Raw genomic sequence first — 17026 nt, 5'->3', positions numbered from 1 at the left:
AGGCAGCATCTATGGAAAGGAATAAACTGCTGCCTCGTTCCTCATCTTTTGCACAATTTATTTATGTTTGTAACACCTGCCTATTAGCTCCCCCTATGCTTTCTCCTATGGTCCACTCTCCTCGCCTATCAGATTCCTTCCTCTCCAGCCCTTTACCTTTCCCACCCACTGGGCTTTGCCTATCACCTTCCAGCTGTCCTATTTCCCCTCCCCCACCCACCTTTTTATTCTGGCGTCTTCCCCCTTCCTTCTTGGTCCTGAAGAAGGGTCTTGGCCCAAAACGTCGACTGTCTGTTAATTTCTGTAGATGCCGTCTGACCTGAAGAGTTTTGTGTGTGTTGCTTTGGATTTCCAGCATCCGCAGGCTTTCTCATGTTCAATTACCACTGCAGTCTGGAAGGAGTTTGTGTGTTCTCCCTGTCACCGTGCACTTTTCCTCCCGGTGCTCCAGTGTTCTCCCACATTCCAACTTCCTAATTCCACAGGTTAGTAGGTTAATTGGTCACATGGGTGCCATTGGGCTTTTGGGCCTGTTGGGCCATTGGGCCTGTTACCGTGCTGTAAGTCCAAAGAGAAAAAGAATAAGCCTGATTCTGGTCTCCTAAAATGGCCTCTCACCTCCAAGGCAATGATTTTTTTAATATCAGAATGGCAAAGCATTCAGAGCTGCCCTCGAGGAGCGGCTTTAGGCGCTTCTGGCCTTGCAGCAGTGTGGGGCGCTATTGATGAGGGCGCCCTCGGATCCCGGCCCACCAGGAATAAATACAGGACCATTGCTGTGTTTCTCACCGGGATGGCCAGCTTGAGGGAAACCAAAAGGCACCTTCCCGAAAAAAAAAACCCAAGTAACTTTATGCACTCACAAAACAAAACTGGAAACTGAATAATTCCATCACATTATGAGTCAGAGGAGGAGTTATTAGTAAAATCGAGGATGGAAAACCCCTCCGCTGGCCATCACCCCTCAGAAAGTGCTCTTGTAAAACAAGTTAGTCAATAAAGACTAGACACCAAACAGAGGAGATGACTTTGTACATATTAAGTGGAGCTGTGAGTCAAATACCTTTATGAAAACTTTGTTTAATGTACTGAGAAGCCATTGACTAGAACATTTAGTGAAATTGATTTTCCTGACATTGATTAACTCCCTTTATTTTGCCCCTATATTAATTACTTTTTACAAATTAATTTAGCAGTCGTAAAACTTAAGAGCTGTGCAGAATGTTCCTGAAATGTTTAACTCTTCGGTGTCCCTCACTTTCCCTCCTGCCGTCACCAGGGGAAGCATCAACTCTCCACGACTATGCAGCGTCGACCATGAACGAGTTCCTGGGGATGTTCGGCTACGACGACCAGAATGTCAGGGACGAGCTGACGAAGAAGATCAGCTTCGACAAGCTGAACGCCACTACCTCAGAGACCTACCCCGGGGCCTCTCTGGGCGAGGACGCGCTGGCGAGGAGGGTCCGCAACTCCAAGTACGAGGAGTGCATTCGGAAACTCAAGGCAGGGGAGCAGCTGCCACGGCCGCTTCCCTCCTCTAAAGTTGAGGAGACAGGCCCCAGGCCCCCACAGGCAAAGGACACCCCGCCACCAAGCACCCAAGAGGCCTCTGTCCGTCGTGACGCCAAACCAACGCCTGCTCCCGCCCCGCCCGCCCCTCGGGGTTCCAAGTATGACTACTTCATCCAGAAGCTGAAGACGGGTGAGAGCCTCCGGCCCCAGAATGGGAACACCTACAAGAGGCCGTCCAAGTACGACCTGGAGAACGTCAAGTACCTGCACCTCTTCAGCCCCGGCGAGGGGGACCCTGACATGGGCGGCGCCATTGCCTTCAAGACCGGGAAAGTGGGGCGTCCCTCCAAGTACGACGTCAAGAACATACAGAAGCTGGCCATGGCCAAGGCGGCGCCAAACATGGCGGCCGCACCGCTCTCCGGCACCTCCTGCGCTCCGGGGACCGGCTCCGATACGGCCGCTGCGGTCGGCTTCGGGGGCCCCGACCTCCTGAAGTCGAGCTTCTCCAGGACCGACTCCATCACAACTGGAACCGTCTCCACTGTCAGGTAAGGAAGCCATCTCCTCCGTCTCCCCGTCCGTTGCCCTGGTTCTGGGGTTTGCACAAAGAGATGTTTTCCGGGCTTCGCTGCACATCGGAGTTCAGGGTCACCCTTAGAGTCGGTCATCTCCTTTTAAATCTAAATAATTCAAGCCGCCTTGGTTACTGAGCAGGGACGGCTGTCCCAGGCACGTGGGTGAGCAGAACAGTTATCGTGGGATGATAAAGAGGAAAGCTGAAGTTTATAAGAATAAGGAAGGTAGAAGTGTACCCCTTTATTAGGGAGAGAAAGAGCCTGTGGCAGGTCAAATTGGTCAGGTGAACAATTCGTTTTCCTGTGTACTGCAGATCATGGTCTCCCTAGGGGGCTTTGCTATTGCTTGCTTGGTGGGGGGGTGGGGGGTGATGCTTTTTGCTGAAGTAAGTGGGGGAGGGGAAGGGTTGATGCTTGTGTGTGGGAGTGGGGAAGGGGATCTTTGGGGTTCCAATGCTTTTACTCATTCATTCCTTGGGGTACTCCTCTGTTTTTGTGGGTGTCTGTGAAACGAAGAATTTCAGGTTGTGTATTGTGTACATTCAATATCAAATGGAGCCACTGAACTGTTGCGATTTACCGGGATGTTGCCGGGGTTCGAGGGACTGAGTTGTGGAGAGAGTCTGAGCAACTGGGACTTCTTCCGCCGGAGCGTACGAGAGCGAGAGGTGATTTTATGGAGGGGTATAAAATCGTGTGGGGCAGAGATAGGGTTAATACGTACAGTCCTGGCAAATCAAACGCCAGGGGGCATAGGTTTGAGGTGAGAGGGGAGATTTAATAGAAACCCATGGTGCGACATTTTCACCCAGAGAATGGTCAGTAAATGAAACGAGCTGCCAGCAGAAGTGATTGAGACAATTACATTGCCAACGTGTACGTGGACAGGATAGGAAGGATTTAGATGGTTATGGGCTCATAGTAGGACTAGCTTGGATGGGAATCATGGATGACATGAACCAGTTGGGCCAAAAGGCCGACGTGACTCCACCACTCTTAACAGGAACTAGGGTGAGGAGAAAGAAATAACTACACTCATGTAGTGACTTTCACATCCTGAGGATGTTCTAAATCCCTTAGCAATCCATGACGTGAGGTCACCGTTTAATGGGGAGGATACACCAATGGATTTCCACACACAGCAGTGTGTTAGAGACCAGACTGTTTCGATGACCTTGACTGAGAAGTAGTGTGGAAAGCTTTTTATGCCACGTACCAATACCTTTCAACAAGGGATCCTTGGAGCCCAGGCTGGGAGCCTCTAGTTAAGGTCATGTCCAGGTAAGGATAGTGTGCAGTCAACCCAGGCAAGACGGGCCTTTGAAGAAAGGCCTTTGAGGAGTATAGCTTCCCTTTGCTCAGCAGGGAACCGGAGCCATTTGGCGTATGGAGACATGACAAAGATATATGTAAAGCAAGGCACGCAACATCTAAGGGACAACTCAGAGTCCATTTTAATATCAAAGTATGTGTACAGACTTGGGCTGGCTTCCCCACCGGACTTAGTCTGGTGAGGAGGGTGTGAGGACACCCAGCAGGACTAAAAAAAAACAAGACCTGACAAAGGGTGGATGAGCTCCTTGTGAGCCAAGGGCCATCTTTTGACGAAGAGATTAAAGCCTCACCACGTATCTACGAATCGTATGCTATGCACCTAGTTAGAAGAGACACGATGAACTTGGGCGCTGCACCGTGTGCCTGGACCTGCCCAAGGCCTAAGGAAGGGCCGAGCTCGAAGAAGTGGCTGCAGCTGGAGGCTAATACGGCCTCGGGCTCGAGTACGGCGGGGGCGGTGGCGGGCGGTGCCAAGGCGGCCAGCGAGAACAAACTGGAGGAGAGGCTGTACTCGGTGCTGTCGCAAGATCGAAGAAGATGGAAGTGCGTAGCCCCCAACCCCGGATTCGGGACGGCACCCACTGACGTGTACCGTGTACAACCTGACATTTGTACTCTTCACAGGCGTCCGCAAAACAAGAAACTCCGTCAGATGAATGATAGAAATATCGAAGCCCCAAAGAAGCTGCAGCAAAAGCATCGACCCGACCCCCCCCCACACCCACCCCCCGTGACTTTATTAACTTCATAGTATGATCAGTTGTTAGCTTGTAGTTTCTATTTTAACACCGGTGTTGTGAATTGTGATTGATCATGCAAAGAAGGAATTGGAACATAGACAGTTTAGAAGACGATCAATATCCGTAACTGCTAATCAATTCTGTATAAAAATAGCATTTCTCTGCTCAACCCTCAGAACAGGCGCCATGGTAGTGTAGCGGCTAACGCAACACCATTACAGTTCAGGACGTGGGAATTCGGAGTTCAATTCCGACATCATCCGTAAGGAGTTTGTACGTTCCTCCCCGTGAATGCGCGGATTTCCTCTTTGGGCCTCCAGTTTCCTCCCACAGTCCAAAGACGTACTGGCTCGTGGGTAAATTGTCCTGTGATTAGGCTTGGGTTAAATAGGCAGGTTGCTGGGCCGTGAGGCTCACTGGACCAGAAGGACCTTTTCTGTAAGTAAAATAAAGGGGCCAGGCTGCCCACCTTGTGCAGCGGTAAATAAAGTGTGACTGAGGAAGGAGTGTGAGTTCTCAGACACCAGTTAAGACCACAAGACCATAGGATCTAGGAGCAGAATTAGGCCATTTGGCCCATCAAGTCTGGTCTTCCATTTCATCATGGCTGATCCATGTTCCCACTCAGCACCAATCTCCTGCCTTCTCCCGTATCCCTTCCTGCCCTGGCTGATCCAAGAATCTATCAACCTCTGCCTTAAATACACCAAGTGACCTGGCCTCCACAAACGCCTGTGGCAACGAATTCCACAGATTCACCATTCTCTGGTGAAAGAAATTCCTCCTCATCTCCGTTCTAAAAGGACGTCCTTTTATTCTGAGGCTGTGCCCTCTGGTCCTACACTGTCCCACCATTGGAAACGACTTCTCCATGTCCACTTTATCTAGGTCTTTCAGTATTTAGTGGGCTGCAATGAGATTCTCCCTCCACCCATTCATATAAATTCCAGCAAATACAGGCCCAGAACCATCAAGCATCATTAGAACTGTAATCTGTGAAGAGTATTGATCATGGCTCAGGTCACCTGGCAAACCACTTCTATAAAAATATTTGCCAAAAACAATCATGGTCAAGAACCATGATCACCTACATCCTACAACGTGGCACGTCATGATGATGTCATACGACATGGCACACGATGATGATGATGCAGGGGACTGGGGCGTGTCCTTACCAAGGTGTATAAGGTTGATAAGGTGAATTCACACTGTCTTTTTCCCAGTATCCAGGAATCAAAGCCCAAGGGGCATATGTTTAGATGAGAAGGGGAAGATTTAACAAGGGCTTGAGGTGTAACTACTTCACACACTGGATAGTGGGTATATGGAACAGAGAAGGGGACTGAGGCAGGTACACTAACAACATTAAAAAGACATTTGGTCAGGAAACATTTAGAGCAGGGGTTTCCAACCTGAGGTTCTCGGACCCCTCGGTTAATCGTAGAGGTCCATGACATGAAAAGGGCTGGGAACTCTGGTCTAGAGGGATATGGACCAAATACAGGCAAATGGGACTAGTTTTGATTGGCGTGGGCGATTTGAACCGAAGGGCCTGTTTCCGTGCTGTGTTACTCCATGACTTTAGTGTTGGACATCCTTGGAATTCCAAAGACTAACGATTGTTGATATTTAAACTGAAAGGTGACCTTCTGAGGTTGTGATAATCAAGGTGTATAAGGCGGCATCTTTATTTTGGGGGCGATCAAACTTAAAAGGAGTTGAGTCTAGGATCAAGAGCACAGCCTTAGAATGCAAGGACGCCCCTTGGGAACGGAGATGAGGAGGAATTTCTTTCTCCAGAGGGGGATGAATCTGTGGAATTCGTCACCACAGACTCCTGTGGAGGCCAGGTCATTGGGAACACTTAAAGCGAAGGTTGATAGGCTCTTGATTAGTAAAGGTGTCAAAGTTTACTGGGTAGAATGGGGTTGAGGGCGATAATAAATCAGCCATGATGGAATGGTGGAGCAGACTGGATGGGCTGAATGGCCCAATTCTTCTCGTATGTCTTATGGCCTTAAAAGCAGCATTGAAATAACAATTGAAGAAGATACCATAAGAGGGCAAACTAACAATGATATCTGGGTTCTGCTCACCTGGAGCCAGGGAATCCGAATGTGACATTCTACAACAGATTGGAAGAAATCGGTACAATCACCAGCAAGGACAGTAAACAAAGGTGTGGGCTAATAATTTGTAGAACATCAGTGTGTGTATGCGTCACTGTGCAAAATAATTTCAATCATATTGTATTCAAAATGAATGAGCCTATTATGTTGGAAATTGGTTTTCATCGCCGAGCACAGAGTCCATTTTATTTCAGGCTGCGCTCTGATTACATTAATAATGATCTTAACCTTTCCACACAGGCGCAGAGAGTCAGGTTGATCCCGCCGCACTCTCCGTTTGCTCAGGTGCAGCTCTGCCGGCTGCATTTCTGCACAGTTTTTTCTGATTATTCCATTAATGCCGGCGGAGGAAATAAATAGGCTGAAGGGCCTGGAACTGAGGGATGTTCCCACGATCTCTGGCCACTCTGTCCTCACACACCCTCCCCCCCAGCATGCTTTTCCTGAGGGGGTAAGTTCAAAGGAGGCATGAGGGGCAAGTTTTTTAACACAGACAGTGATGGGTCCCTGGAATGTGCTTCCTGCGGTGGTGGTAGAGACACTTACATGCGGGACATTTGAGGGACAGTTGGATAGGCACACAAATGTGAGGAAAATGGAATGACGTTGTGTAGGCAGAAGAGATTAGTTGTCCACTTGATTACTAATTTAATAGACGGCTGTCGAGGCTGTATAATTTATACGTACTTTGATAATAAATGTACCTTGAAACTTTGGACATTGAGTTTGAGGTTCAGCACAACAATGTGGGCCGAATGGCCTGTTCCTGTGCTGTAATGTTCTACGTTCATCCATTCCTGAAGTGCACTTGCCATTGTGGTGAGCAGCCAGAAGCTGTAGAGCAAATGATGCGGGTGGGGTTGGGGGTGGGGGGGGCACAACGCTGTGGAGCGCTGGCGACCTGGGTTCAATTCCCACCGTCGCCTGCAAGGCGTTTGTACGTTCCTCCCGTGACCACGTGGGTTTCCTGCGGGTGCTCTGGTTTCCTCCCACCATCCAAAAGACCTAGTGGTTGGTAGGTCAATTGGTCATGGTAAATAGTCCTGTGATTAGGCCAGGATTAAATCCGGGGACTGCTGAGAGGTGCGGCCGAAAGGCCCCGAAGGACCTGTTCCATGCTGTATCCCAATAAATCAATAAACATCCCGCAAACAGTGATGATCAGATTATCGGATTCTGTCGTGCAGATTTGTTTAAAAGTAAGTTATTTTTACACAGAGAGTGGTGGATGCATGGAACGCCCTGCTGGGAAGAAGCAGATATATTAATGGCATCTAAGGAACTATTAGATTAGGACATGGATGACAGAAAAATGAAGGGTTATGTAAGAAGGGTTAGATTAATTTTAGGGTAAATTAAACATTTGGCACAACCGTGTGGGCTGAAGGGCCTGTACTATAGTGTAATGTTAGACTATAAGACCATAATACACAGGAGCAGAATTAGACCACTGAGTCTGCTCCACCATTCCATCATGGCTAATCCCTCTCAACCCCATTCTCCTGCCTTCTCCCCGTAACCTTTGACATCCTGACTAACCAAGAACCTATCAACCTCCACTTTAAATATACCATGAGAATTGGCCTCCACAGCCGTCTGTGGCAATGAATTCCACAAATTTACCACCCTCCTCATCTCTGTTCTAAAAGAATGTTCTTCTGTTCTGAGGCTTTGACCTCTGGTCCTAGACTCTCCCACTACAGGAAACCTCCTCTCCACGTCCACTCTACCTAGGCCATTCAATATTTGGTAGGTTTCAATGAGATCTTCCCCCACACCCCCCTCCATGATTATAAACTCCAGTGAGTACAGGCTCAAGCATGTAATGTTCTAAGTGACCGGGACATCGGGACAGAACTGAGAATTTCCCGGCTCTTTTCCAAGGATCTTGTAAGCCCACCGGAGAAAGTTTTGTTTTGATATCCCATACAGAAGGGCAACCAACATTCCCGTAATGCTGTTTTGGAACATCAACACAAGATGCTGAGTTCGAGATTATGCAGTGGGAGCTGTGGAGAGACCTTTCCTGACTCTCCAGCTGCAAGTCACTTCCACTCATCTCTCCACAGAGGCTGCCTGACCTGCCGAGTATTTCTAGCACTCTCTGTTTAATTCCAAGATTATTGCCAACTGCCATATTCAAAGTCAAAGTAATTTTATTATCAAAATAAGCAAATGTCACCATATGCTAAACACAAAATAATCTGCAGATGCTGGGGTCAAAGCAACACTCACAACACGCTGGAGGAACTCAGCAGGTCGGGCAGCATCCGTGGAAACGATCAGTCGACGTCTCAGGCCGGTCCTGACAAAGGGTTCCGGCCGGAAACATCGACTGATCGTTTCCACGGATGCTGCCTGACCTGCTGAGTTCCTCCAGCGTGTTGTGAGTGTTGCTGTCACCATATGCTACTTTGAGATTCATTTTTGTTAGCATTTACAGGGAAATAAAGAAATAAAGTATAATTTAGGAAAAACTATACATAAAGACTGACAAACAACCAATATGCAAAAGAAGTCAAATTGTGGAAATTTAAAAAAATAATTATAATACTGAGAACAGGAGTTATAGAGACGTTGCAAGTGAGTCTGTAGGTTGTGGAATCAGTTCAAGGTTGAGGTGAGTAAAGTTATCTATTTTATTTCTGTATTTATTTAGAGATACAGCATGGAACAAGGCCTTACAGCCCAATCAGCCATACCACCCAGCAACCCACCTATTTAACCCTAGCCTAATCACAAGACAATTTACAAATACCAATTAGCCTACTTAACAGATACGTCTTTGGACTGTGGAAGGAAACCCGCGCGTTTACACAAAGAAAGTTTAAAACTCCTTACAGCCGGCGCCGGACTCGAACTCCGAACTCCGGAACGCTACGCTACCGCGGCGCCTTCAGGAACCCGATGATTCCTGAACCATCAGAAGCTGCATGGGGCTTCCTGATGTCTTCCCGAGCTTCGCAGTGGGTGTCTGACACAAGCAAAGTGCGTTAGTTGCGGAGATACGAGTTATATTCCATGCCAGGCCAGGGACTGTTGGCTTAAGTTGCTCCGTTGAGGGAAGCTGGCAGTTTGTCTAGTGGGGCTGGTTTACCTTGGCCAAGCTGACGACCTGTCAGTTTTGCATTGGATCAGGCAACAAAAGAATTGTAAGTTGTAGGATCGCAGAAGGTTTAGAACATTTGGCCTATGGAATCTGTGCAATCTCTGTGTGCGAACAATCCATCCAGTCCCAACTCACAGCCTTGCAAATAACTTTCTCTCGGTTTTGTTGGATTGATCCAAGGTTCTGTCAGGAGTCCAGAAAAAGGCATAGAACTTCTTGTTTCATGGTTGCTTTATCAAGTGCTAATAGAACAAAGGAATTGCAAACAGAGAGCAGCAAGAGAAAAGAAGGGACAGAGAAAGGAAGAGGAAAGAATAACAAAAGATGACGAGCCAGCATGCTCTGTCCTTGTTATACCATAGATAAGACACATCCCATTTAAATTTGTAGATAAGAGTTAACCAATCAGATAGCCCATTCAAATAATGTGATACCTATGAAACTCTTTGAATAATACAAAGAACTGTAACCTCTAGGGAATACATTGAACAATTGTGTATACACAGGTAATCATATAAATTAAAAACAGGCATAGGAAAGTTCAAACCACAAAAAAGTAACAATTATACAGTCTATTTTAACAGATAGCTATCTAGCACCCTTTTGAACACCTTGATCAAATCTGCCTTCCCCAGGAGACCTTGGAGAACATTCCTCTCCAACAACTAGCTATGAATAAACTGCGTCCTAAAGTCGGTATCGATCAAATGTCTGTCAGTTTCATTCTGCGCCTCCTCCATCCCTATAGTTCAGCCAGAGGGAACCGTTACTCTGTCTAGACCAGGACTGCTCAGTTAATGATAGGGGTCCATGGCATAAATAAGGTTGGGAATCCCTAGTTCAGACTATTCTAAATTGTAACTATCTTGCAGATCCCCTAATAACTTCTTCCTTTCCAAGTAGAGTCACACCGCCTGGTCACGCCTTATTCAAGTACAGTTCAAGTAAATGAGTTTCATGGACTCACTGCCTTCCGGCTAAAGGAATTCTTCCTCGTCTCTGTTCTAAAGGGACTTCTGTTTCTTCTGAGGCTGTGCCCTCTGGTCCTAGATTCTCCCACTGTTGGAAACATCCTCTTGGTGTCCATTCTATCTAGGCCTTTCAGTGTTTGGTAGGTTTCAATGAGATCCTCCGTCATTCATCTAAACACCAGTGAGTACAGGCCCAAAGCCATCAAACACCATTAGAACTGTATCCCTCCAGGCCTTGTCTATTCAAATGTGTCAGTGTCAGTTAAACATAGTGGTTGTATCTGATTCCAACCCCTTCTCTGGTAGCAAGTTCCACATCACAACCATTCTCTGTGTAAAAAAAAATCCTTCAAATCCCTCTCATTGTGAACCTGCAGCTTTGTGTTTTTGATACCACGACCACGGGGAAAGAATTCTGCTTATTTATCTTATCAGTGCCACTTAAAATTTTATATACCTCTGTTAGGTCACCCCTCGGCTTCCTTCACTCCAGGGAAAACAAGCCCAGCCTAATCTGTGTGTCCTCATCACAGATGTCCTCCAATCCAGGCAACATTACAATGAATCTCCTCTGTAGTCACATCCTTTCTGTAATGTGGTGGCCACACTATACTGCAAGTGTGGCCTTATCAGTGTTTTGTAAAGTTGCAACCAACTTTCAGATGCTAAGACCCATGCTAAGAAGAATGATGCTTTACGATGAGTCATACTTACCTCCTTTGGTCCTTGAATTTAAACATTTAGGCTTATCCAGAGTAGGGCAACACTCACAACACGCTGGAGGAACTCAGCGGTCGGGCAGCATCCGTGGAAAAAGATCGGTCGACGTTTCGGGCCGGAACGACGAGCGATCTTTTTCCACGGATGCTGCCCGACCCGCTGAGTTCCTCCAGCGTGTTGTGAGTGTTGCTTTGACCCCAGCATCTGCAGATTATTTTCTGTCCAGAGTAGGGAGAGCTTCATCTGTCTCTGCTTTACATTGGAGTTCATACTCTTGAGCAGTTGAATTGAGTTAAGTTGTTTGGTTAGATTGGAGGAGCAACACCTCATATTACATCTTGGGTAACCTCCAACTTGATGGCATGAACATCGACTTCTCTAACTTCTGGTCATTTTTTCCCCATTCCTTCCTTCCCTTCTCCTCACCTGCCTATCATCTCCCTCTGATGCCTCTCCTAATTCCAATTTTCCCTTCTTTTTCAACCCTTTACCTTTTAAGCCTATCACCTCCCAGCTTCTTACTTCATCCCTCCCTCCCAGCACCCAATCACCTTCCTCCTCACCTGACCTCACCTGTCATCACCTGACCTCACCTGTCCTCACCTGTCACCTGCCAGCTTGTACTCCTTCTCCTACCTATTCTGGCATCTACCCCCTTCCTTTCCAGTCCCGACACCCCTCAAGGGTCTTGGCCCGAAATGTCGATTGTTTATTCTCCTTCAAAGACGCTGCTAGGTTCCTCCCACATTTTGTGAGTGCGTGTCGGAGCTGAAATGTGGCAGATGCTTTCATCTTTTCCTAAATTAGCACTTCAGGCATGCGTTACTTTGGATCTGTGGCAGTTCACTGTCAAGTTATCCTGCATTAACTGACCAACAGATGTGCCAAGCAAAAGTGTTATTAACTTAATTTTAAATTTCTCACGCAGCCGGCTTTCCAAAGGGGACCCGTTAGTGGATGACTCCGTTGGGTATGTATTCTACTTTCTAAACCTATCTCAGCCAGAAGTCCTGCAGCTCTAACTGTAATTGTTTAAGGAATTGAGTCCTTCAAAGTGTTCATGACCTTTCCTAGCAGCAGTCCATTACTGTAATTGCATTTTACGATTGTGGTAATTCAGCTTAAGAAAAATTATTGTAATGAGTTTAACTCTTCAACTAATCACTGTCCTTTTTAGCTTTATAAAACGTGCAAGGGTATATCTTTTTTTTTACTTTTATTTTTTAAAGGTGGGTATGTTTAATATGAAGGTTCAGAAGGTACACATTTGGACACCTCCTCTGTCTCATTGACATTGAGTTAGGATTCTACCCTTCAAGTTCCTGGATCTGTGCAAGGTTTTTTTTTCTGGCCATCAGTTCACATACACTCAGTGCCCACTTTATTAGGTACAGGAGTGGTCTTTTGCTGCTGTAGCCCATCCTCTTCAAGGTTCGACAGTGTGTTCAGAGATGCTCCTCTGCACACCACTGTTGTAACGTAAAAGTTGCTGGTGAACGCAGCAGGCCAGGCAGCATCTCTAGGAAGAGGTGCAGTCGACGTTTCAGGCCTTCATCAGGACTAACTGAAGGAAGAGTGAGTAAGGGATTTGAAAGTTGGAGGGGGAGGGGGAGATCCAAAATGATAGGAGAAGACAGGAGGGGAAGGGATGGAGCCAAGAGCTGGACAGGTGATTGGCAAAAGGGATATGAGAGGATCATGGGACAGGAGGCCCGGGAAGAAAGACGGGGGGGGGGTCCCAGAAGATGGGCAAGGGGTATATTCAGAGGGATAGAGGGAGAAAAAGGAGAGTGAGAGAAAGAATATGTGTATAAAAATAAGTAACAGATAGGGTACGAGGGGGAGGTGGGGCATTAGCAGAAGTTAGAGAAGTCGATGTTCATGCCAGCAGGTTGGAGGCTACCCAGACGGAATATAAGGTGTTGTCCCTCCAACCTGAGTGTGGCTTCATCTTTACAGTAGAGGAGGCCGTGGATAGACATGTCAGAATGGGAATGGGATGTGGAATTAAAATGTGTGGCCACTGGGAGATCCTGCTTTCCCTGGCGGACAGAGCATAGATGTTCAGCAAAGCGGTCTCCCAGTCTGCGTCGGGTCTCACCAATATATAAAAGGCCACATCGGGAGCACCAGACGCAGTATATCACCCCAGCCGACTCACAGGTGAAGTGTTGCCTCACCTGGAAGGACTGTTTGGGGCCCTGAATGGTGGTAAGGGAGGAAGTGTAAGGGCGTGTGTAGCACTTGTTCCGCTTACACGGATAAGTGCCAGGAGGGAGATCAGTGGGGAGGGATGGGAGGGACGAATGGACAAGGGTGTTGCGTAGGGAGCGATCCCTGCGGAATGCGGGGGGGGGGAGAGGGAAAGATGTGCTTAGTGGTGGGATCCCGTTGGAGGTGGCGGAAGTTACGGAGAATAATATGTTGGACCCGGAGGGTGATGGGGTGGTAGGTGAGGACCAGGGGAACCCTATTCCTAATGGGGTGGCGGGAGGATGGAGTGAGAGCAGATGTACGTGAAATGGGGGAGATGCGTTTCTTCCCGGACCTCCTGTCCCATGATCCTCTCGTATCCCTTTTGCCTATCACCTGTCCAGCTCTCGGCTCCATCCCTCCCCCTCCTGTCTTCTCCTATCATTTTGGATCTCCCCCTCCCCCTCCAACTTTCAAATCCCTTACTCACTCTTCCTTCAGTTAGTCCTGACGAAGGGTCTCGGCCTGAAACGTCGACTGCACCTCTTCCTAGAGATGCTGCCTGGCCTGCTGCGTTCGCCAGCAACTTTTATGTGTGTTGCTTGAATTTCCAGCATCTGCAGAATTCCTGTTGTTTACTGTTGAAACGTGTGGTTATTTGAGTTACTGTCGCCTTCCTGCCAGCTTGATCCAGTCAAGCCATTATCCTCTGAGCTCTCTCATTCACAAGGCATTTTCAGCCACAGAACTTTTTGTTTTTTGCACCATTCTCTGAGAATTCAAGAGACTATTTTGCATGAAATTCCTTGGAGATCATCAGGTTCTGAGATACTCAACCCACCCCATGTGCTGCCAACAATCATTCCACAGTCAAAGTCACTTAGATCACATTTCTTGCCCATTCTGATGTTTGGTCTGAACAGCAACTAAACCTCTTGACCATGTCTGTGTGCTTTTGTGTATTGAGTTGCTGCCACATGACTGGCTGATTAGATATTTGCATTAACGAGCTGGTGTACCTAATAAAGTGGCCACTCAGTGTATTTGTTTTATAATTTCAAAAGAAACTAAATTGCTAACAATGCAGTTGGTTTCAATTTAAAATAATTATTATTGCATTTTATACTATGAATAAACAAGAGAGATGTTTTGCTTCAATTGAATATAGTTTGTGCACCTTAGGATTAATTGTAAGGTTTAAACATAACATCCAATGAGAAGTATAAACAGTCAACGTTCTGATGTCGACTGTTGACCCCTCTTCGTAGATGCTGCCTGACCTCCTGAGGTCCTCCAGAGCTTTGTGTGTGTTACCACAGAAGTGCTTTCTGTCCACAATGTCTGCATCACGTGCTCCTTTTCAATTAGTGCTCTGGCAGTTGCCAGTTTGTGAAGATGAGCACTCAACCGCTGTAAGAGAAATGAGTCTTCACTGCAGAGCAGAAGAAACTTGGACCTTAAAGTCCAAGGTCCAGAATCCGGGGATGAGGCCCTGACTTACAGAGAAACTTGCCCCTTGCCTGTCGTACCAGCCTCAGGAACCTGGGTGACACAAGGGTCCAGCTTAGCGGAGGGACTGATCCAATTATATGGGTTTAATCCAGACCTCAAGTGCGGACTGCGTGGAGTCTGCAAGTTTTTCCTGTGACCACATGGTGTTCATAGAATTATACAGCGGAGAAACAGGCCATTCTGCCCAATTCTGGAATCTAGTCCTGGTTGACCCATGTCCTTCTCAACTTTTCTCATCCAGGGACCTGCCCAACTTTTGAACGTTGCATTAAACATAAAATATCTTTTAAATACTGCATTTGTCCCTGCCTCTGCTGCTTCCATAAATCCCTGACTCTCCGGGAGCTAAGTGGCTGGAAGGAGGCTGTTCCTTTTGGTGGAGGGTTTAAGGGTAGAGCTCACAGGTACCTAATAAAGGGTGACACAGCCATTAGAGACACTGTCTCAGTGGGTTTGATCCTGACCCCTGATGCTGTCTGGATGGATTTTGTACATTAGGCCTGTGGCTTCACCGATTTCCTCCAGATGCTCCCGTTTCCTCCCACGTCATGAAGATGTGTGGGTTGGTAGGTTAATTGGCCACTGTAAATTGCCGCTCTTCTGTAGATGAGGGGTAGAAACTAGAGAAGTCGATGGAAGTGTGGAGAGAATATTTTTAAAAATCAGGATCAATGCTAGGGATGTAGGCCAAAGGGCCTAGTCTGTTACTATGATTAACTGAGTTCTCATTGGGATCAGTTGCCCATCCTGAGAAAGAAAAAGAAACTGAGGCAGTTTTCCTATTCCCAAATGCACTGAGAGACTCAAAATTCAAAGTAGATTTATTATTGAAGTATGCATACATTGTAGAACCTTGAGACTTGTCTCCTTACAGACGACCACAAAAGAAGAAACCCAAAATACCCCATTAAAAAAGTGACAAACACCCAATGTGCAGTGAGAAAGAGAGAGAGAAACACGAATTGTGCAAATAATAAAAGTAAGCAAATAGCATTTAGAATGAAAGTGAGTCCTCAGACATGCAGCCAGAGTGGGCCCCACGGCCTCAGCCTCAGCCACAGTGCAGGAGAGAGCAGAGTAAATGTCACAGAGCAGCAAACAGAACCGGCCTGACCCTCAGCTGCCTTTTCTGATTCCTCATTACATCATAGGCCAGGGCACTCCTTGGGCCTGTTCCTCTGGAGCAGCCTGACTCCACTGTCAGGAGAATAGCCAGTGGGCCCAGTGCCAGAAGGATGTGGAAAATGAGCCCAACCAGGACACAGTGAGGGACGGCATCACTCTCTTAAAGCAGCAGGAGATGACAGAATGGAGGCCGTTTGGTTCATTACATCTCTTTGAAAGGACTATCCACTGTCCCCAGTTGTACTTTCCCTCAGTTTATCCAGCTCTGTGATCTCTGTGAGATCATATCAGCTCTGTGTTCCATATTGCAATTAAACCCTATGAAAAATGAATTTCCAATCCCCTCGGGATCTTTTCAAAGTTCAAAGTAAATTTGTTATCAAAGTACATATATGTCACCATATACAACCTTGAGATTATTTTTATTGTGGGCAATCACAGTAAATACAAAGAAACACAGTGAAAAACCACACGCAACACTGACAAACAACCAGTGTGCAAAAGACAACAAACTGCAAAGGCAAAAAGAAAATAATAATAATAAATAAGCAATAAATTTCGAGAACATGAGATGATGAGTCCTTGAAAGTGAGTTCATGGGTTGTGAGAACAATTTAGTGTCTGGGTGGTGAAGTTGAGTGAAGTTATCCCCTTTGGTTCAAGTGCCTGATGGTTGAGGAGTAATAACTGTTCCTGAACCTGGTGCTCTGGGTCCTGAGGCTCCTGTACCTTCTTCCTGATGGCAGCGGTGAGAAGAGAGTATGGCCTGGATGGTGGAGGTCCCTGATGATGGATGAGCATAGAAGGAGAGTCATCTCTGCTTCAAGAACCTGATGGTTAAGGTTGACAGTCACTTTGGATCCTGTGGCCCTGAATGACCCTATCACAAGGGAAATCCTTTTTCTGGGAATACTAAGTGAACTGGGAAAATCTGAGGGAAACGAATACATAGTCAAAGTTTGGAAGACTCATCTCTGTGCGTTTCTTTCTCCACAGAAGGTTGTCGAGTTCGAATGTGTCTACAGTGAATCGGTGAGTGTCTCTGGGAATGGGACGGTCCTGTGCAGTATCAGTCCCTCAGTAACCAGTTGGTTAAGGC

At 46.9% G+C, this 17026-nt stretch overlaps 1 protein-coding gene across 1 annotated transcript in view; it reads left to right on the top strand.

The window, feature by feature from the left end:
• Positions 1-17026, top strand: part of casz1 (castor zinc finger 1) — a gene marked incomplete at its 5' end in the record, with an annotated part of 136799 nt that overhangs the window by 8223 nt on the left and 111550 nt on the right. The window contains 3 exons of the mRNA XM_063032856.1: positions 1280-2066; positions 12026-12067; positions 16924-16959. Of these exons, the coding sequence (XP_062888926.1) occupies positions 1280-2066; positions 12026-12067; positions 16924-16959 (865 nt within the window). The remainder of the gene's footprint in view (positions 1-1279; positions 2067-12025; positions 12068-16923; positions 16960-17026) is intronic.

Source organism: Mobula hypostoma, chromosome 25 (genome assembly GCF_963921235.1).
Source record: "Mobula hypostoma chromosome 25, sMobHyp1.1, whole genome shotgun sequence".
NCBI classification, from domain to species: Eukaryota; Metazoa; Chordata; class Chondrichthyes; order Myliobatiformes; family Myliobatidae; genus Mobula; species Mobula hypostoma.
This window is presented reverse-complemented; position numbering and strand designations above follow the sequence as displayed.